The sequence below is a fragment of the Adiantum capillus-veneris genome, chromosome 4 (genome assembly GCF_014529385.1).
Source record: "Adiantum capillus-veneris isolate H3 chromosome 4, ASM1452938v2, whole genome shotgun sequence".
Classification (NCBI taxonomy): Eukaryota; Viridiplantae; Streptophyta; class Polypodiopsida; order Polypodiales; family Pteridaceae; genus Adiantum; species Adiantum capillus-veneris.
In genome coordinates this window covers 16,246,028-16,269,242 of record NC_140934.1, presented here as the reverse complement: position 1 = coordinate 16,269,242, position 23,215 = coordinate 16,246,028, and the positions used below count along the sequence as shown (strand labels likewise).

The 23,215-nt window shown below is 47.3% G+C and overlaps 1 protein-coding gene across 9 annotated transcripts in view; it reads right to left on the bottom strand.

The window, feature by feature from the left end:
* Positions 1-23,215, bottom strand: part of LOC147458778 (uncharacterized) — a 372,832-nt gene that overhangs the window by 166,863 nt on the left and 182,754 nt on the right. For all 9 annotated transcript variants that reach the window (XM_086510216.1, XM_086510214.1, XM_086510218.1 and 6 more), the window contains one exon: positions 19,113-19,173. In XM_086510216.1, the coding sequence (XP_086366342.1) occupies positions 19,113-19,173 (61 nt within the window). The remainder of the gene's footprint in view (positions 1-19,112; positions 19,174-23,215) is intronic.

The following is a 23,215-nucleotide window of genomic DNA, read 5'->3' as shown; positions in this document are numbered from 1 at the left end:
CTAAAGAGGGTCGAATCGGTTTCCCGTGGGAACCCAGTGCTGCTGGGCAGGAGCCTGAGGACCACTCTGAGTGCCAGGCTGGCGCGGTGGCCCCTGCCGACATCGACCACGAACCTGCTGCTAGCCCTCCTCTGCTTGAGCCCCGGGCTCGAAGGGTGGCGCTGCCTCTGAACTCTGTGGCTCTGCCTGCTGCTACTCGCCAGCCTTTGAGGGCGGGGGCTGGGCCTGTGGTGCAGGTCGGGGTCTCCTCCGTGGACAGGCCTTCGCGAGATGGCCCATCTGTCGACAAATGAAACACTGATTCGGGAGGCCCGAATACTCCACGCTCTGTCGGAACCAGCCTCCACTCTCCCAAGGAAGTAAGATAACCTTCGGGAGAATGTGGGTGTCCCTAACCAATACACGCAGCGAGGAAATGCCGGACGCCCTTGCAGCTATTGAGGCTGCCGTGCGAGGTATCTCCAGGACAGTCCCAATCGCTAAGCCTATCCTGGACAAAAGTGGTAGGTACTGCCTCCTCAAACCGGGAAAGCAGACGGAGATAGGAAAGTCTGCCTCCTCTACCAGAACATCTGAAGTCGGGTCAAAACCATGTCTCCACTTTCGAAAGTGGGCTCGAACTGCTCGGATGGTCAAGGGACTCATGGCGATGAACTTGGACGCCATCTTGGAAGTCGCAAACTCGATCTGGTAGTAGCCTCGTCCGAGGAACTGAACGTCCAAGATCTTGCCCACCTCTACAAGAAGACGGGCCTCGAGAAGGTCACGCAGCACTCCTCTGCTAGGTCTGGTGCCGAGAATCTTGCAGATGACGGAAGTCGCCTGCAGACGATCCACCTCTGCGGCTAGGCTCGCTTGTTCTGTCGGAGTGAGAGCAAGTCTAATGGTGACCTCAACGGGGTCGGGCGAGAAGACTTCATCAGAGTCCCTCTGTGGCGGAGCTTGAGCCTCCATCTGTGTCTGCTGCTATGTCGAAGAAGAAACAGATAAAGTAATTTTCTGCAAGAAAGCCCCGACTAGCACTATCCAGGAATCAGCACTACAAGAGCCAATCTAGAGAAAATTTCGGGGGATAGAACGGCGGAGAACGAGGGGGGGGGGGATTTCAATGAGCGAAGAAAGGAGGAGGGGGGGGCAGCGCGGGGTGGGACTGGGAGTGGCAATGGATAAGGGCAGCAGGCAGGAAGCGGCAGCGAGTGGCGGGCATGAAACGACAGCGGGCAGAGGGATGAGTGAGAACAGGGAGGGGTAGCGCTAGTCAAGGCAGAGGCGGGGGGACAGCACGCGTGCAGCAGGGAGTGCTGGCAGCGCAAGGGCGCGGGGGGAGGGAGCGATGACCGGGGGGCGAGCGGCAGCAAGCAGCGAGCGCGCAACCCATGATGATATTGTTAGTTAAGGGCTGTTGGGTGTCCCATAACCCTCTCAACATTACCTTGGTTTTACCAAGGTTGATAGACAAACCGATGTCGTGTGCAAACCAATGTAAAGCATTCAGTTAACATTGCATACCCTCCTGGGGAGTCGGAGATCAACACAATATCATCAACATATAGCAATAGTGGAATCCATGTCCCTGCCAACTGTGCTCCTCTATCACCATCTATGTCAATGTAGTCAGAAACCTCATCCACATACATACCAAATAGTGTAGGAGTAGTGGGCAGCCCTGCTTCCCCCTGATAGTGGAGTGAACCAAAGTAGATAGCCCCTCTCGAGTACCAGCAGAGGCCAGGATATCTCCCTTATGCCATATGGAGCCTGAGACAGAGCTGCACTACATATGCCACTGCCCGGTGTACTATGAGATAGGATTCCGCTTTCATTGTTTGTTTCGAGAGGCCTTTGGACCACTCTCCAGAGTCATGAGGTATGAGGACCAGAGATGTCTTGGACTGTTTCTACGAGAGTTGCACAGCTCTCTCTCTCTCTCTCTCTCTCTCACACACACACACACACACACACACACTTTTTTTTTTGGAAATCTTGGATTAATTTACAAATGGGAAACCTCAATGTGAGGAAAACCCATCAGAAAGATCAAATACAAAGAAGAACACAAGTGTTTTGAAAGGGGAAGGCATTAAAAGCACACATAGTAGAGTTGTAGGACATCCAAGGATATGTCCCCAATATCAAGTGCAAAATGTAAGGACACAAGTGTTTTGAAAGGGGAAGTCATTAAGACATCCAAGGATATGTCCCCAATATCAAGTGCAAAATGTAAGGACTGCCCAACTGAAATCCAGAACAAAGGGATCCACATCTTGCTGATGGAATACGTGAAGGTTGCGCCATATGGACCATAGCGACCAAAACCTGACCCAGGTGAAGAAGACTGCAAAACACTGAAGAGGATCCGAGAGAATGCCGAAGAGCCAAAAACGTCTTTGGAAACCACCGATGGAAATTGGAGACGCATACATGCAGATATGAGGTCCACAACACACACACACACACACACACACACACACAAAGGAGCTTGTATGGGGTTTCATGGCACTCTATGAGAGGGTTATAAGAAGAGTACTGACAGAAGACGGTCTTTCAAAGCTTGTTCACTTTACTATTGGGGTGAAGCAGGGATGCCCACTTTCTCTGATTGTTTGGATAGAGGGGCACAACGATACCTCTATTGCTTTATGACCATGATACTGTGCTTATTTCACACTCTCCAGAGGGTATGCAGACACATCTAGATGTGTTACATTCTTATGCACATAATAGTGGGCTCTTGATCAACCATTGCAAAACTAAGGTGATGATATTCAAAACAATAGCACAATGGGTTAGGATATCAGCACATATGTTTACACATGGACAGGAGAGAGTGGAGTATGTAGAATCCTATACACATCTTGATGTTGAATTCAATGGACCTACTTTCTCTATGAGAGGTGCTGCACAGGCGAGATTGACGAGGGGATACAGAACATTAGGAGGACTAGAGAGAAGATTCTCACACGTGCAGTTTCAGCAGCCATGCAGTAAGTTGTGGCTATTTGACACTTTGGCGACTTCTACCATGCTTTCTGGAGTGCAGATATGGGGGCCTAGTATGGATCTATTAGATCAAGGTGCACATATGATGGATGGAGATCGATATGCAAGACTAGTGCTTGAGTCATCGTGACAGTTGGCCAGTGAGGGTGATACTTCATTTTGGTTTTCACAAATATCATCTTGGTTTGAGCTACATGGATTTAATATGGACAGGCTGCCCCCTTTTCGATATTCCCTAGTTGCACCATCCCTCACCCTCGCACATTTGGAGATTAGCAAGATGATCTCATTCAGCTGGATACAAGGAGCCCCCATCACATGAATTAGGGAAGAAGATGTCTTTTTACCAAGGACATCTTCTCCACACGACAGATGATGGGTTTATCTCATGCCCCAGGTATAAGGACACCTCCTATCTCAAGGCATTAGGTGTGTCATTGGTCGCTATGCACCTTATCTCACAAGTTGGAGAGATAGACCAGCTGATACAGAGGTATTACCTCAGAGGAGAGATTATGCCAAGTTTGCTAGAGAGACCAAGAGCATTATATTTGCCAATGCACAACATACTATGAGATCTGCACTGTGCAGGTTGTTTCATTGCTTATTCAGAGAGGGCTTTGGCCTCTTAACCTGCCCGCATCATGGATCACTATGATCAAAGGTGCCTAGGCTACCTCTTGCTGGAGATCCGTAGACTCAGAGAGACTACTCTCAGGAGCAGAGGACCTACACATAGAGGATCCATACATCGGCAGATCACTACCTTTTATGGTTAGACTACCCGAGATGCCCACTAAAGGTCACCTAGTCACGCCCTCATTGGAGCATCCTTCTTGACTAAGCCATCCATCCTGGCCGCACAGGACACCTGAGGATCATAGACGAGGTCTACATCAGAGGCTATGGATCATCATTGAGCGACATCCCCCCTAATCAAAGAGCTGACCGTGGAGTGTTGGGAACGGGTGGTGTGTGCAATGAGCTCAAGGTGGTTTGAAGCTTGGAACAACCATGACTACACATAAGAGAGAGAGAGAGAGAGAGAGAGAGAGAGAGAGAGAGAGAGAGACTCACACTTAATAGACTATAATGTACATAAAATATATCTACAACATATATGTTATATCTCATATGCAAAAGGAAAGGGTTTATGTACAAAAGGTTTCATAGCCTATATCCGGCAACTCATATCTCCAGGTGCCTTTTCAAATGGCTACACACATATATGTGATATGTGTCACATCAAAACTTGAACTAGGTGTCGAAGGAGTTCCCATGCCTACCTTTCAATTCTCTCCTTGGACATGTAATACATAATGAAGACCCAATTATCCACACAGGATGACACTATCTATCCACATAGAATGACAAGATCTATCCACACAGGATGATGAAAAATACCTCCCCTTGAACTAGACAAAGTAGAAATGGATCTTCAAAGTACATCTGTAACGAAAGAAACTTCCTCTTCATCCTCAGCTTCTTCTTCTTCGACTATATTAGCTGCTCCTCTCACTGCCGTTTTGGCTTGGTCGTTACTGTTGCTGATGCTACCTTGATCTTTATAATAGCACCTAGAAGGAGGATGCCCCTTCTTTCTGCAATTGCTACAAAATTTATTGATATAGCAGTCCTTAATTACATGTCCCATTTTACCACATTCGTAGCACTTTCAAACGTTTGAAGATGATATGAAATCTATGGAAGATTCGCCTTCCTTTGTCACAAAAGCTCCATTTGTCGGTGTAAATGAAAAATTTTGCTTCTTTTCCTCTGCGTGAAGCGAGCTTACCACATCTTGAAGTGCTCGAGTTGGCTCCTTTTCTTCAAGAGCAGTGATTATATGGTCGTAGTTGGAAGGAAGTGCACTAAGGAGGACTGCAACTTTGTCGTCTTTTCTACTTCGCATTGGATGTAGGTCAATTGTGTAATCATGCTTTTAAGCCTATTGACCAAACTGGCTATGTCTTCTCCCTCAGTCATAGTGAGTTTGTAAAGTTTCCTTTTCAAGATAACTTACTTCGTTTTGCTTTAGCTCCAAAATTATCCTCTAGAACTTTCCAGGCCTCGTATGCATGTGTGCACTCATCTATAAAATGTACATAATTATCATGGAGTGTAGTAATTATGATGCCAAGTACCTGTTCATCTTTTTCTTGATTGAGTGCAGTAGAAGCCCTTGTTTGTGTGCCTTCGTGATCACTGAGAGATGTTTTTACTACGTCCCATAATGTTTTCTTCATTAAGTATCCCCTTAGCTTAGTTTGCCAGGTATGGAAACCCTCCCCATTAAATTTTATGATTCCTTTCTCTTCCATGGTGCAAGCGCTCGTGAAAGATGCAAGGGACTTGGTCTTACCGATAGAGAGACTCTCTCTATGACAGTGTCTTGCCCAATTTACAAAATAGTGCAGGTGTGAGCTTAACAATTTTGATTTGTGAAGTCACTCTTCATGAATAAGAATCATGAAGCACCTCTTCACAGGAATGTAGTGCCCTTATGTGGTTTTGGCGTATTTACCTTGAGACATTGAAGCGTTTGAAAGTCACTTTAGAACTTGCCTTTGCTCGAGAGAGCACTCGTCTTGCTTGGTGTGAAGGAAGAGAATAAGGATGCCCATCTTTGATCGCCTTGAGAGATTCGAAACAGCTTGGCCGCTCAAGTTTGTTGAAAAACTTGAAAAAGGTTGAGAGCTTGAATCTACTCGAGTCTCCTTGTCTGCCTTGCTAAACTCGTGTGACGCCTTGGTTAGGAGAATGGGATAAGGTCCAAGGTATATAAAAAAAAAAACTCATTAAAAAAGCAATTAGAGAGTGCATACCATACTGGGCAGCCTTGCCACTTTAAATCAAAGGTTTTTGCAATATGAAAGAGTTACAAAAGCTGAAAACTGTTTTTCTGAGAAGATGTGGAAAAATTTCAGCATCAACAAGGGTCGTCCAATGATGGGGGGGGGGGGCTAATGTGAGCAATAGGGAGTGTGTGGATAGTGTGTGGGAGGTCACGTAGACCTAGGCAATGCATCCGTAGGCTCCGATCGAGTCAAGGGTGCCAAAGTCGAGAGATTGGAAAGTTGATTTTCAGCCGTTCATGAAAGAACAATGAAAAAATTCTGTTTTGGCTGAAAATAGAGTGTTGAGAGAAGGGTTATTTGACGTTGCGAATGCATCCATGAGGCCCGATTCGATCAATTTGCAGTAGAGATTGCAAATTTTGCTGATTAAGCAGGCCAATTAGAGGCGCTAAACTTCCTGCAAACTCAATGAAACTTGGGCGATTAGGGGTTATGAATAATGGGCTCGGAATTGCTAATCTAGTGGTCGTAGCTCTGATACCGGTTCTTGGGAACGGGTGGTGTGTGCAATGAGCTCAAGGTGGTTTGAAGCTTGAAACAACCATGACTACACACAAGGGAGAGAGAGAGAGAGAGAGAGAGAGAGAGAGAGAGAGAGACTAACACTTAATAGACTATAATGTACATACGATATATTTACAGCATATATGCTATCTCATACGCAAAAGGAAAGGGTTTATGTACAAAAGGTTTCATAGCCTATATCCGGCAGCTCATATCTCCAGGTGCCTTTTCAAAAGGCTACACACATATATGTAATATGTGTCACATCAAAACTTGAACTAGGTGTCGAAGGAGTTCCCATGCCCACCTTTCATGGAGGACATTGACGCCATACTGCAGAGACATGGAGGACATTGATGCCATACTGCAGAGAACCATGAGAGAGTTTATGGGATGGTCACCATTGTATACTTTCTCCAACGTTCCCCTCATTGGCCACATATGATTGTAACCCTCCTGTATATTTTAAGATGATATATTGTATGATGAGGATGTAGTTTAGACTCACATATCTACCCACTCTAGGGTAAAAAACCTCTTTTAGTTTTTTTTTAAAAGTTCCTTTGAAACTATATTAGAGTCACACATGGATGTATCCTTTTGATCTCATAGATCATTTTGGTAGTGCATTGTTTTTAACATTCCCCAAAAACTGTACTAGTCACTCATAGGTCATTTTGGCAGTAGTAGACGTTAATATGACATTTCATTTCATCTCTCTCTCTCTCTCTCTCTCTCTCTCTCTCTCTCTCTCTCTCTCTCACACACACACACACACACACACACACACACACTTTTTTGTAAATCTCCTTTGATTAATTTACAAGTGGGAAACCTAAGCGAGGAAAACCCACGAAAAGAAAGGGATACAAAACACGGAGCACTATGAGGCTCTGAAGGCTCTATAGAAACAGTCAAAATAAATCCTGTAGGTATCAAGAGTGATGTCTCCAGCGTCATGGGCAAAATGCAGTGCTTGACCAAGAGATAATTTGAAATAGGGAAAGGGGTCAACAAGAGTGCCTTGGAACATTAAGGAGTTCCTATGATGCCAGATGGCCCACATAGTCCAAAATCTGACCCAGGTGAAGAACACCGCAAACTGAGAGTGCGGTGACCGAAGCACCCCAAAAAGCCAAAATCGTCTGTGAAAAGAGCTGGAAGGAAAACGCAGCCGAAGAGCAATCGACACTTGCCGAATGAAGGCTCTGGAGTGACGACAACACCACAGTAAGTGTGGCACGGTCTCGTCAACTTCAAGGCATTTGGAGCAGTGGGAAGGCGCAATATGCCGAGCATGCAACACACTGCCAACAGGTAGAGCTCCCACCAAGCACCGCCACAAAAAAACACGTTCCTTCAAAGGCAGATGACTCTGCCAAATACGAGACAATGTGTGTTGCCACCACAAGGATGACTCGGAAAGCGACCACAATTGATTACCCCGATGCACAATCCATACATGAGACTGAAGGATGGCATAGACACTGGCACAGCTGAGATGCAGTCCAATCTAGTAGCAGCCAGACTCCAATCAGAGAAGCGAGAGTCTTCATCCAGAGCAGGAATGGGTGAATGAGCAGCAAGCATGTTTTGAATCTCCCGCCAGAGAGGAGAATAGTGAAGACCCAACCGAATGCGAGAAACAGCATCAGTGAAAGAAAGAACATAATCCGAGTCATCAACCACCTGATGCACCTGACAGATTCCTTTTTGGGAAAGAAAATACGCTTGGCGAGGAGACCGTTGAACCAAAGTCGAAGCAAAAACCTTGCTCCAATGCAGACTCTCCAAGCAAAGAGAGTTACCCCTAGAGGATTGTCGACCATCCCAAGCCAAATGCAAAGTGACAACCTTCCAATCAACAATTAGAGAAGAAGTAAAGGGACATCTAGGAATGTGTCCTTCAAGATTCCCAAAGACAACATCCCAATAAGTCATTTTCCAATGACCAAAAGAAGGGGTGACAATGTGCGCACATAAATGTGTGACCATGAGAGCCTAGGGTTGCTGCTGCTCCACCAAAACTCGTAACAACACAGCTTTCCCAGCCAAAAGATGACGTCTCAAGTCCAAAATATTGAACCCTCCAAGCCGCTTGGGAGAACACAGCTTGTCTATAGATAGAAGCCGAAGGCCCCTCTTGGTAGACAAGGACCGCCAAAAATGTTCTACAATATTGGACATGAGAGACTGCAAGCGCAACCGAGGCCAAGATAACAAAGGCAAGTAAAACTGCACATAAGCCACAAGGATGCATTGGACAATCCTGAGACGCACATGAAGTGGCCATGTGGACAATTTCCAATAATTCAACTTGGAATGTAGACGTTGGAGCACCCAATCCATTTTCTTCATAGCCGATACATTCCAACCCAGTGGATAACCCAAATGGCGAACCAGAACATGGGGAGGAACAATCTCCCCAGGCCACAATATCTTATGCCAGTCACACTCTTTCAGAGGCAATAGCTTGGATTTGCAAAAGTTAACTTTGAGATCTACTGCCAATCCAAACAAGTGAAGAGTATGCATAATCTGTTGTACATCATCATAGTTATTACGAGGCATGAACAAAGAGATATCCGCATAAGCCTGACCAACAAACTGTCGACTAGAAGGTAAAGTCAGGCCATGTAGCCTACCAATGGAGGTCAAGAAATCCAAATACATAAACAAGGGATGAGTAGCGATCGCATAAAGAAAAGCACTCAAAGGGAAGCCCTGCCTTACCGACCGTCCCAAAGGCCAAGATTCTGTGAGAGAACCATCCATCAAGCCTACAGAAGTACTGTATGCATACAAGAAAAGCACGACACGGGATAGCCTAGGCCCAAAGCCCAAATGTCGCATGGTATCCGCAATGTAATCCCAAAGAACAGTATCAAATGCCTTTTCAATGTCGATCTGCATGACTAACACATCCTGTCGAGTATATTTTGCATATTCCATACCAATAATGACATTCGCAAGGTTATCAGTAATTTGACGTCGCGGAATGAAGCCGTATTGAGATTGATGTAAGCCTTCATGCAGAAAGCATTTGAGTCGGTTAGCAAGCATTTTTGCCATTAATTTATATACCACAGGCATAAGTGTAATAGGCCGCCAATGTGAAAAGTCTTCACACAATGCATGCTTAGGGATCGGCTTGAGCAAACCTTCTTTCCAAGAGGAGGATAATTCTTGTTGTTACCAAGTTGTATTCATCATGAACAATAAAGGCAACTTCAAATAATCCCAGAAAGACAAGAAGAATTCCACAGAGAGACCATCCCAACCAGGAGCTGTCCATCGACCCAAATCAAGCAAGCTAGCATACAATTCTGACTCAATGAAAACAGCTTCCAAGTCTTGAGCCTACCGCATCGAGAGAATGGAAGTAACATGCATAGAAACATGTGACGCGCTTGGCGAGCTTCTCTCGTGGGAGAAGAAGGGACCTCAAAAATCTTGCCATAATGAGAGTGTAGGGCTAGTGCTAGCTCTCGGAAAGTGGAGGTCCACTCCCTTGACAGTAATTTAACTCTTCGTATATCTTGAGACTGCCTCGAGTGATGCAAATGCTTAAAGAATTGTTTAGAAGAACATCCTTTATCTGCAAAAGCCTGTTGAAGAGCTTGAGTCTGCCATTTGGCCAATTTCCTCTCATCATTGTGCCTTAATATTGCGTGAGCAGAAAACAACTCAGTCATTTGAGCGGTAGTAAGAGAAGAATGATTAGCCAAGTGCATTAATCGGCTACAAGCATCCTTTGCCTGGTTAACCTGTTTCCTTAATTGTGACAAATAATCCCTCCCATAATCCTGTATAACTGATTGAACACGCATAACGAAACGAAACCAGGCTATGTCCATGTCAACATACATCTGAGAGAGCAAAGGCGGGATGATATTCACAATCATCGTGCGAAAAGGCTCATGCTTGAGATAAGCATTATTGACATGCAGAAGTTTTTTCTTGGGTAGGCGATCATTGACATCAAAAGAGCCAAAACAAAGTTTCAAGCATACAGGAAAATGATCCGAGAGACACATAGCATAATCAATCCTCATCTCGCATACAAAGTCATCATATTGTTGCATGTGAAAAAGATACCAGCCGAGCGCGATACATGGATTGAGCATTGTGCTTAAAAGTAAAGCCTGGATCAATCGCATGCAAAAAGGGCGACAAATCAAGCCCATTACAGGTCGACATGAATTGGTCCCAAGATTGCCGTTCCATATGAAGCATGTGAGAATGGTCAGTAGTATTATCCGCAAGGTTTGGTGCATTATTAAAATCCCCGCAAAGAAAGGCATTGGAACGCCAACAATAAGAAGAGATAGCACTCCACAACCGTGCTCTATCTGCAGAAGCTGTGTATGCATATAATCCTCCAAATTCGAAAACTTCTCCATTAACAATACATTGGATGACCATCCATCTCCCAGCCGGGTCATTAAGGACCAGGTCGGGAAGAGTTCATGTCGAACAAGCATAAGCACTCTAGAATGGTCAACTGATCCTGCATAAGCTATCTAGTAGGCCCCAAAGTAAGAAGTCTGTCCTGCAAATTGGTGTTGGTTACGCTCTTGAAGAACCACAATGTCTGCTTTACATGTATGTACATAGTGCCAGGTAAGCCACCACTTGTCGTGATTGCATAACCCACACACATTATAGGAGATGCAATTCAAAGAACTATGCATTCTATATGGTATATACAGTGGACGAGGAAACAGGAAAAGAAGGGGGGAATAAAACTCAAGTACCAGTGCCCATCGACACATCCTCCCCAACTGAAGGTGCTTGAGAAGGTGGGTCAATACCTGGACCTGGATAATTGAAAGGAAATGCACCTTGCGATGAAGAAGCTTCTCCAGTAACAACCTCCTTGTAAGAACGAACAACCTTGTCCCAAGCTTCAGCCAAAGAAGTGTTGTCATTACAAGGCAGTTTTTTCTGAGTAACATTCTTCAAAGGAGGCACATAATTACGAGAAGATGCCGGAACACAAGCTGTAGCAGCTTTTGCAGATTTCTTGGGCACTATCCAAGTTTGAGAGGTCGAAACCTGTTCTTTTCCCTTGTCTTTAATATTTGGAGAAGCAGAAAGTGCAGACAATTGTACTTGTTTCCCCTTGCCTTTAATCGCCCCAGCTATGGGGGAGAAGGTTGAAACTCCTTTAGTTTGAACCTCAGTAGAAGGTTTCGGAGGCGAGCGATGTTGAGGAGCAGGGACGGCTGAAGGAGGTGGTTGCAGATTTGGTCCCGGACATTCGGACTGCATATGACCAAATTTGCCACAACGGAAGCAAGAATTTGCAAACTTGCCCAATTTAAGCTTAAATGGACGCTTTCCAACCACTGTATCCCCAAAATCAATCGAAATACCTGCTGGTGTGGGGATATCCGTGTCCCACAAAATACAAAAACGGTTTGTGTTTGCTTCCAGCTTAGGAGGACAAAATGACTTTGCCTAATTGAGCAGCCAACAAAGGAAGAAAATGACGCCAAGTGCGAGGAAAGTTGACCACCTCAACCTAGACGGAACACTTGTGACGAATGAGACTGATAGTCCTTGGTAAGAGCCCAGGGTAGCACATGAGTCATCTGCGTATTGAAGAAAAGAGGAGACATTTCAAGCAGAGCATCCCGAGCATCCATGTAGCACATGAGTCATCTGCGTATTGAAGAAAAGAGGAGACATTTCAAGCAGAGCATCCCGAGCATCCATGTCAACCAGCAAAACTTCATAGAACCCTTGTGCGCCAAAGTAAACCCCTCGGACTGCTTGCCGTTTGAGTAGGAAATCAACCCATTCGCACACTCTGAGCTATCATTGAGGGCAAACTTCATGGGAGGAGCATTAATTGCATCTTTGTTGATTTCCACAAACCTTTTGGTATTGTTTCGATGGGCAGATTGATGTGCAGACTACAGGATCTGGGAGTGCATATAGAGCTCATATGGGGGGTCATGGCCTTGTTCAGGACAATTGCACAACGAGTGCGTACGTCCCAAAGGGATATCAGAGATTATTCCCTCCACCATTGGGGTGAAACAAGGCTGCCCACTATCGTCCACTCTTTTTGGCATGTATGTGGATGAGGCTTTAGACTACATAGAGAGGGAGGGTGACAGAGGAGCACGGGACATGGATACCCCTATTATTGTATGCGGATGATATTGTGCACTTCAGATTCATCCGAGGGGGATGCAAGGCCATCTTAATGCTTTACACTATCCCAAGAGACCTATGAGACCAATCTGTTACAAAATAGTGAATCTGATACCATGTCTCGGTACAAAGAACTAGAACAAAGATACTACTACTAGAATCCATCCTCATTTGCACTCTAGATGTCGAGAGAGAGTATGGCTCGAATCCTCTGTTGTAGCCTCCATCGATGCTGTGTAGAGAGAGAGAGAGAGAGAGAGAGAGAGAGAGAGAGAGAGAGAGAGAGAGAGAGAGAGATGAAATGAAATGTTATATTAACGTCTTCAAAAGACCAAAATGACCTATGAGACCAAACTATTACAAAATTGTGAATCGAGAAATGAAATGAAATGAAATGTTATATTAACGTCTTCAAAAGGCCAAAGTGACCTATGAGACCAGAGAGTTACAATGTGGTGGATCTGATAGAAAGTCAGAGTAACAAGATGACAAAATGACAAAATAAAATACTATGGAATCCTAGACTGCTGGGTGTGGACTAAGCAGCTAAACCAGCTAGTTAGAATAGCTAGATCACAGGAGATCCAGCATCGGTCGCTGGCGGATCTCATCAATCTCCTCCATGGTCAGTAGTTTGACCAGACGTCGTGCATGTCCAGCCAAAGTGACCCGGATCCTCTGATGCAGCCTCTGTCGATGCTGTGTAGTCCTCAGAGTCATGTCTCTCCAGCTCAGTCACTCGGTCGATCAGTATGCCTCTGGTGTAAAGCGACGAGCTCTGCTGTGGTAATAACTTCTCCAGGTGTCCAGTGGCAGCTCTAAAGAAGTCTGTGATCTATCTCTGAGACTGTCTAGTCTCTCCTCTCATCAGGTTCTCTCTGTGTCTGCGCAGCTCGAGCAAAAACAAACCCAGGCATCTCTAATCCTCGTACCGCATGACTCTAGAGAATGGTCGAAAGCCCTCTCTGAACAAGCAATGGAAGCGGCCTCGTATCTCATAGTAGACGGGGCAGTGGCATGTGTAGTGCAACTCTGTCTCAGGCTCGATGTCACACAGGGGGCATGTCCCGGCCTTTGTTGGTACTCCGTTGTATCTCCCAGTCTCGATCCACAGCTGGTGTGAAGATGTGAGTATCTGGCCAATAGCACATTGTATCCCATGAGACAGGTGAGTGTCCATGTATCTAGGCCTCGTCACAAAACCATCCTCCGTAAGCTGGAGGAGATGCTCTCTGTAGAAAGCCATCTTAGTGCCTAGCTCCTGTACTGGTTGTATCCATGTCCTCTTGGTGTCTAGCTGAGTCGAGTCCTTGCGAATGAGCCTGGTGATCTCGGACTGTGTAAGAGTCAGAGAGGGCGCATCCAATGAGTACTGGAAAGGAGGCAATCTGTCTATGCTGAACCCATGCGCCTGAAACCATGACGTCATCTCCCCATACCAGCATGCTGTATCTCCCTGCATGGCTAACTTTTGAGAGGACTCAAGTGCAAGGCGTGCATATCTGTCTCTGGGAAGTTCCCACATGCGGTGTATGAAGGAGACAGATTTGGTGAGCGCCTCAACCACCAGTGGGGGGGCAGCTAGTTGTGCTCGTATAATAGCACGTGGTACTGAAGCCTTGGCCCTAATGAGTTGCGAGATCATAGAGACCAGAGGCTTCTCCATGTGCCCCCATCCATCACTGCGGCCTGTCCTCCCGTGATGGTCCAGTGAGGGTCCCCAAATCTCAGCTCCATAGAGCAATACAGAAGCCACCAAAGTGTCAAAGAGCCAGAGCTTCGTCCGAGGCTCCTGAAACTGAATCTGTGAACACATCCTTTCCAATTTACCCAATGCTGCATGGGCTTTGGTCAATCTAGTCTCTGCTGCCCTCCTCAATGAAAATGCTGGCCCACTAAAAACCACTCCAAGGTAAGTGTAAGCATCTATATACTCCACCTTCTCCTGGCCGTATGTGAAGGCGGGCGCTGACCTCCTGATCCACTATGGGGTGGTATTAAATATCATGACCTTGGTTTTAACAAGGTTGACGGACAAACCACTTTCTTGGGCAAACCTATGCAAAGCATCCAGGTGACGTTGCATCCCCTCCGGAGAGTCAGAGATCAATACAATATCATCAGCATATAACAATAGTGGAATCCATGTCCCTGCCAGCTGTGCACCTCTATCACCATCTCTCTCAATGTAGTCAGAAACCTCATCTACATACATACCAAATAGAGTAGGAGAGAGCTGGCAGCCCTGCTTCACCCCAATAGTGGAGTAAACTGGTGTGGATAGACCCTCTGGGATGCGTACATGCCCCACTACTGACCTATATAATGCCATGACCCCCCAAATGAGCTTTGTGGGTACTCCCATCTGGTGTAATCTGCGCATCAATCTAGCTCTGGGCACTGTGTCAAATGCTTTATGGAAATTTACAAAGATGCAATAGATCCGTCTCCCACGCGATCTGCCCTCCTCAATGATGGTTCTGAGTGTCAAGATATGGTCAAGAGTAGAAAAACCCCTCCTGAAACCTGCGTGCCCGGCTGCGCGCATCCCCTCCCTCTCTGCCCATCTACTTAGCGGCTACTCAAGTATAGATGCGTACAACCGTGCCAATGTGTGTCCAATCATGATAGTGCGATAGTTCCCAGGCTCCATAGGGTCTCCCGACTTGAAGATAGGTACAACAGTAGATAGGCTCCAGGTATCAGGCAAGCCCTCACACATGGCACGGTTAAACATAACTGCCAGAAGCTCTGCTAGTAAATCTCTGGCATGCATGAAATGCTCAGCCACTAAGCCTTCATGATCATATGCTCTCCTAGTCCTCATCCTGTCAATGGCCTTCCTCACCATCTCAGCAGTGAAAAAAACACACGTGTGGGCATGGATCGCGGGGGTTGGGAAGGAGGGGCTGCTCTGGAATTGTGTACAAAGATGATGCATACTGGCCCCAAGCCTCTGTAGAAGTGATGGCAGGGGGGGGGGGGGGGAGTGCTCATGAAAGAGCCTCCACGCCTCACGTGAGTCCTGACTCAAGAATAGCTGGTATAGATCCTGCTCTAGGCGAGCCAAAAATGCCCTCTTCTTCCGCCGCACTAGGCGTCGGAAGTCAATCTGTGACTGCCTATGAGTGATGTCCCCCAAAAGCACCTCCCTCTGAAGTCTAGCTCTAGTGTCCCGGCATTCCTCATCATACCAACTGTTCTGGGGCGTACTCCCCGAACGGCGTTTCTGCTCAGGCTGGGTATGTGGGTATGCCTCTGCTGCTGCATCATGTAGTGTCTGTGTCAGTATAGTAGTAAGCTCCTCCAGAGGTCGCCCTGGCTCCTCTGTGCATAAGCGTCTGTGGATCCCATCTATGTATACAGAGTCCGTCTCCAGCGTAAAGGTGTAGCGAGTAGGGGCTGCTGCCCGTAGCCTGTGTGCTACACTAAACTGAAAAGAAATGGTCAGTGATACAAGAGCATGATCCATTGCCACACCAACAGGTCTGGGTCCAACCGTAAGGTCCTGGATACTAGAGATGAGGCTCGGTTGTGCCATGACATAGTTCACTGTGCTGGATCCATGTCTGTGTGGGAAGCATGTGAAGCCTCCTGAAGCAGGAAACCTATGTAGGCCATTCAAGATGGCCAGTCCATGTGCGGTGCCCATGTCTATCAGGTATCGCCCATACTCAGTATATTCCGCATCGTGTGATAGTCTGGACAGGCCCGTCTCTACAACATCTAGCTCTCTCAGCATCTCCTTTGAAGTATCATAAAACACTGTCTGGTGATGGGCAGTCCTATGAAGTCCCCTAGAGTGATAATGTCACCATCTCTAGAGAACTCCCATATGTCATCATCCAAAATAGAAAAGGGGGATTGTCCTCTGGGTGATGCATAGACCGACGTACTCGGGGGGAAGTAGCAAATAGCAATGTAGAGATATCTACCTGTCTCTACTTTCAATCTCACCCACATGTACCTAGCTTGCTCATCCCTGCGGGCTATATGTATCAATGGCTGCAAATCCTCTCTAAATAACACTGCCACTCCCCCCGAGCCTCGTCCTCTGTGCTCTGAGCGTGTCTCCTGTCTGTAAGCTATCTCCCATCTGTATCCACTGATGTGAGGCATGGATTCCTCAGGGGCCTTGTGTGTCTCAGAGTAAAAGATGATGTCTCTTCCAGTAAAGCTATCCTCAAAAGCACTCACATCAAGACGCATGGATCCATTACAGTTCCAGGCCGCCACTTTGAGTGTGGTCCCATAGGTCTCGCACCGTCATGTGGAGCGTCGCTCCAGTATTACTACTCTTCCATCTCAGTCAAAGGCAATCTTGCCTTTTCCCCTTGCCGCTCTAATCTCCGGCATTACTTCCTGCATATGAGCGATTTGCGAGAGGGTAAGATCATCCCCGAGAAAAATGCCCGTCTCTTTAAGAGTTGGCCTTTTCTTCAAGAAGGACTTCTTCGCTTCCATGGAGGGAAAACGGAGGATGAGTTCCCTTTCTTTTGAGGTTTCCCCACTGCTTCCATTTTTCTTTATGTTGCCCACTCTCCAGGCTTTTGTGTGCGTCGGCCCATGAACCCCCATCAAGGCCATGAGTTCTTTTACCTCTTCGTCCACATTGCCTTTGTCTTTAAGACCACAAATTCTCACATGTACAGCGCGCACACGTCCTCTTTGCTCCTCCTCTAGTGTCTGATTAATGATAGTGGGTGTGGGCATGGACGTTATCTCCTTGCCTTTTCCTTTCTTGGCCACCTCGATCCATTTCTCGGTTTCATCTGCCTTCTACTGAGTTTTTGTAAGAACATCCACCCAAGAAGTCATCATCTCTTTGTGTTGCTCTTCTCCCTCTTTGATGGCCCGTACTTGCTCCTTGATCGTGTTGATTTCTTTGATTACTGAGGGTTCCAATTCGCCCTCTTCCAGTGTGTTGCTTGATCGTGCTTCGGCGAGATCTTTCTTGAGTGACGCAATCTCTTCATCCCGAGTCGTCACTCGGTCTTCCAGTGCGTATATCTTGCTTTCTTGGATCAGGACGCGTCCTTCGAGGATTTTTATCGTGCCCAATAGATTGAAGTTCATCTTGGTAATAGTCTCCGTCATTTCCTCTTTGCACTTTTGAATGGCATCCTCTAGGGGGTCGGCTTTATCACTCAGCTTCCTCATGCTTAATCGCTGTCCAGAAAAGAGCCACTAAGCGCACATATGCATCCACACTATGCATACATTGTCTCCCGCATCAAGCATACCTCTGCATCAAGCATTCCACGGCGGGTAAAGGTACAACCACAGCCCATTGTGGGCGTCAGCGAGAAAGATGAAATAAAAATAAATATTATAGTAACATCTTCTAGAGGCCAAAATAATCTGAGACCGAAGAGTTACATCATGTGAATTTGCTACAAAGTCTGAATAAAGGAAATAAATTAAACTAAACAAGAACACTAATAGAGAGGTGAAGAATCAATCGGAGAGCTGGTGCATACACCATCTCCTGGTTCTCCACCCTTCCTCAAAACAACACCCAAGCTACTACGAATCTCTAAGACAAGCAGTTGGAACTCTAGTAATAAGCCTGGAATAAGCCTGCAAGATCACATCCCATGTCTCCATCTAGATAGAAAACAATAATCTCTATCAACGTCCGTGCAAGAAGTAAACTACCATGATGTGACGTCTCAGATTGAACCCTAAAACATCCTCTCCCCATAAGGGAGACGATCATTATGCTGGAATGGACTGTCTAATAAGGTAGCCCTCAGGTAGTACAATAGCTATCTAGCCGACAGTCTATATCCTACCATCTTGCCTATCAGGCAACAATCCTACAATGTGATCACTAAACGACAAACGGAGCTGATAGTACTCAAAGTCTGACTCCAATAGACATTCCGTCAGAATCTATGAAGAAGAGAAAACTCACCTCTAAAAGTAGTGGGATACCAAGTGCGACTGTGCTGGTGACGGTGACCCAGTGGGGTTCCCCGCTAATTGAGCAACTTACTAGAGTTTGGAACCTAAGGCTCATAAATCACCAACACGGAGTAGCTCCCAATGTATTGCACCACAAGAGGCAATTCCTCCCTAACGAGCAGCCATCATTGAATCTCTTGCCAGTTTGAGTGTGGGTGTAGTAGGAAAAGGGTAGAGTGGGTTGTGGTCTCTATTGTGTGGTGCCTCTCTACGTAGTCTGCATGGTCTCCCTCATAGTTCAAAGTAACAACACAGAACTAGATGGTATTGGGATGGACTAAAACCGGCAATAGACACAAGACAACATACAAAACGAGCAACTCAAGCAAACAAATGACAACTCATGCTATGTTAAGCTTATGACAATGTACCTACTACAAAAATTTGACTAACAACACCCTCAGCTACAGCCCAAGAGCCAGCTTGTCATATCCTTAGGTGGGTCGGTGGGTTGGGGGGGGGCCTCTTGGGTGGGGGTTTGTGGGATCTTCAACTTGTCATATCCTTCTTGCCTAGAGCCAAAAAATACAATGATTCCTGTATCTACAATGCACCAAACTCAACAGATATGCATATAGAAAGATAATATTATAAATGTTATCGGTTTCAAGAACAGACCAGGTTTTTTATGTGTCCAAGCACATCAAAGGACAAGCGTCCTGTATCATAGAAGGTAATGCTGCAGAAAGGAAGAAAAAGAGTGTATACAAAATGTCTTGCTTAATAAAGTTTCCTACCTTCTTTTTTAATAGAATTCGGATGCTTCCAAGTTTAGAACATTCTTATTTAGTTCACCTTCTCTCTCACTCTTTGAGCAAAGAAATGGATAAATGAAAGTGAGGAATAGCTTACTTGACTGCACAAAATTACTTGCTGTAATTAGCCAAAGTATACCCTAGTTCATACTAAATTGACCAAACACATCTATGTCTTTGCATGAATGGATTTACCAAACAAGACTAACGAATGAAAAGTATGGAATGACTATTGACTGGACGTTAATTGTATTGTACAGATTGTTGCAAAAGGGTGGAATAAGCCTGAAGGATTAAGACAAAAGTTAAGGCTATTCCAATTTTCCCACCTTATCTCTAGTCTAGGTTCACAAGAACAAATCGCGGTGCAAAAAGTGCTGCAAAAAGTGGGCCATACTGATGTGGCCAGTTTCTCATGCTGGGCTGATTTGGGCACTAGCTATAAAAGTAGTTGACTTCTGGGACTTCTTTTGATAGTAGATGCTTTTGGGCAATGTTTTTTAAAGTTTCTTTTTCCTAGGCCAAGTGCATGAGGCACTGCCTCACTTCTACAAATAGATTTTGATACTGCGAGTGAGTACAATTGTAAACTCTTCTGATATTAATATAAAGAGAAATATCGCCATGCACGCTCGTCTTCAAGGCAAACACATTTTAGAGCGGAACTCCGTTGCACTTGTGCCATGTTCAAAGTGCAAGTATGGCCTTTTCACTTGTTCTCAAGTCTCTGAGCACTTTTATAAGTTCGAAAGTCATTCTGCCAGCAGGTGATTGCAAAAAGTGTCTCACCGTCTGTCATCCAAAGATGGTTCCAAGCAATCAAAAATTTTGCTTCTTGTTTTGGTGGCAGCCATAGAGATGAAAAGAGTTTCTTAAATTCTACCAACTACAAGGTGCTTTTCTGTGCATGCCCCTTCAAATGAGAAGCTGCCTTTCTCACTTAAAAAGCTTTGGTAAAGTTGCCTCTTGAGATAGCCGTATCAAACTCTTAAATAAAATCCAAGGCCTTATTCGCATCTCAAAAACCTGAAAAAGTATCAAACTTAACACTTTGACCACCATCCTTTAAGCCTTTCGTTGCCTTTCTAGAATCCAAATCATCACCGAAGAGTGTGATTCCATTTCCGCCCAAATGTGACATCAAAAGGTGGATATTATCATCCTCCTCATCTTTCTTGTCCTCATCCTCATCATCCTCAAGATAGTCATGGCACCTTCAGTGTCTGCGAGACACAATTCTCCTATGTCTTCTCTTCCAAGGCCTCTCCTCTTTTCCTCTTCAGAGGTGTCTAGGTCCTCGTCGTGTCGAAGTAAACGGCATGTCAATGGTGTTTCCTTGAAGTACATTGATGAGTACAGTAACCAGCTGACAATACTCACCAAGCGGTGGGAGACAGTAAACCTGTAATTTTCAGCATGAGAGAGAGAGAGAGAGAGAGAGAGAGAGAGAGATGAGAAATGAGAAATGATATATATTAATGTTTACAAAAGGCCAAAATGACCTATGAGACCAACTGATTACAATGATGAGTCTAGTACCAAGTCTGGGTACAAAACAAAGAAAACTACAAACAAAAAACTGATAGGAGTATCTGGAGTGACGCTCGCTACTGCTGCTCGCCCCCCCCTTGCTGCGCCATCGCTACCCTCTCCCCCCCCCCCCCCCACACGCTGCCCCTGCGCGCTAACCTCTCCCGCCCCCCCCCCCCACCCGCTGCCCCTGCGCGCTGCCGCCCGCCCGCTACCCCCCCCTGTTCTCGCGCTGCCCCAAAGGCTGCCCGCTGCCCTCCTCTCGCGTTGCCATCCCCACCCCACCCCCCCGCTCGCTGCCGCTTGTGCACCCGCACATTCCCGGCTGCCCACTTCGCCCTCGCCGTCCCCCCATCCCCCCCCCCCCCCCCGTCCTCTTTGCTCCCGAAGGTTTTTCTGCACCTGGCTCGGCAACGCTTTCTCTTCGGACAAGTGCTTGGCGTACTCGTTCGCAGATTTTCTTCATCGCCCGCTTCTTCGACTCAGCAGTAGACACAGATGGAGGCTCCAGCTCCACCTCAGAGGGACTCGCCTGAAGCCCCCTCGCCCGACCCCGCTGAGCCCACCATTCGACTTGCTCTTACGCCGGCAGAGCAAGCGAGCCTTGCCACAGAGGTAGAACGCTTGCAGGCGACTTCTGTCATCTGCAAGGTTCTCGGCACTCGTCCCAGCAGAGGAGAGCTGCAAGATCTTCTCCAGGCCCGCCTCCTCGCAGAGGTGGGCAAGATCTTGGATGTCCAGATTCTCGGACGGGGGTACTACCAGATTGAGTTCGAGACTTCCGAGATGGCCTCCAAGGTCATAGCTATGAGTCCATTGGCCATCCGAGCAGCACGCGCCCACTTTCGACAGTGGCGACATGGTTTCGACCCGTCTTCGGATGTGCTAGTAGAGGAGGCGGACATCCCCATATCAGTCTGCTTTCCGGGTTTACGGAGGGAGTACCTTCCACTTCTCTCCAGGATTGGCTCCGCCATCGGAACTGTCCTGGAGACACCTCGTACGGCAGCATCAGTAGCTGCCAAGGCGGCTGGCATCCCTTCAGTTCGAGTTTTGGTCAGAGATACCCACACGCTCCCGAAGGTCATCCTTCTGCCTCGGGTGAGTGGGGGTTGGTTTAGACAGAGTGTGGAGTACTCGGGTCTCCCGAACCAGTGTTTCATTTGCAGACAGATGGGCCACCTAGCGAAGGCCTGTCCACGGAGGAGACCTCGACCCGCACCGCAGCCTCAGCCCCAGCCTGCCAAGGCTGGGCCGCAGCCACAGCCAGCGACGTAGAGCACAGATCCAGCGCCACCCTCCGAGCCTGGGGCTCCAGCGGAGGAGGGGTGGCAGCAGGCCCGTGGCCGTCGACGCCAGGGGCCACAGCGATAGCCTGGCACTCAGAGTGGCCCCCAGGTGCCTACTCAGCAGCAGTGGGTTCCCACGGGGAACCGCTTTGGTCCTCTTGAGCAGGAGGAGCCCCCTACGCCAGCCTCCACCTCCGCTTCACCCTCGCCAGCCGCTCCGCCTTCCGATCTCCCCTCCTCCTCCTCATGCCCTCCCCCGCCCTCTGCTACCGCTCACTCCCCACCTCGCCCCCCCCATGTCTCTGCCGCCCCACCCCACTTCTCCTCTCCCCCGCCCCCCCCCAGCCCCTTCTCCCCCTCCTCCTGCTTCAGTACCACAGTCGGCTCTGGAGACTGGACCCTTGCCGGCGGCCAGGAGATCTCTTGGCAGCGCCTTCGCCACGAGTCGCCTAGCGAGAGAGGGTCAGCCCTTCTTGCGGCCCCCACTGCAGATTCAGACATCTCCTCTTGCAGCTATCCCTCGTGGTTTGACGAGCTTTGACCTCCAACGCCGCTGGGATTTCTTCGATTACGGGTTTACTCGTTTTCTTGGCGATTCCGCAGCAGACCACGAGGCAGCCTGCTTCAGAGTCCACGCTTTGTTCCTCGCCGCTAGGGGGACAGAGGCCTTGGACTCAGCAGTTGGTTTCTCCTTCCCCCTCTGTGGCAGGACTGAGACAGAGTGGTCCCTCGACTCAGTGGTGGGATGGTTGCATACACAGGTTCTCGAGTTCTCTCACCGCATGGGAGAACTTGGCGTTACAGATCTGCTGCAGACTTTGTGGCCACTGGCCAAGTTTGCGGTGACACCCCCAGATTCAGCAGGATGTAGACACATTGTGGTGTACTTTTTTGCTGATACGCAGTGTTTGCCTTGCTATGTATTCATTCATGAGGACTCCTGGACAGAGGAGGTTGCTTTACGCACGGCTCGCTCTACTTGGGCTTGGACCAGGCACTCACTGCAGTCTCGCCTATCTAAAGGACGCTCGGATGCGGATTACTCCCCATCCAAGCCTGCTTCGAAGATAGCTCGTCTTGCTGCTGCGGCAGCATCTGTTCTCTCTCGCTCCCCATGAGGATCGTCTCGTGGAACGTGCAAGGACTC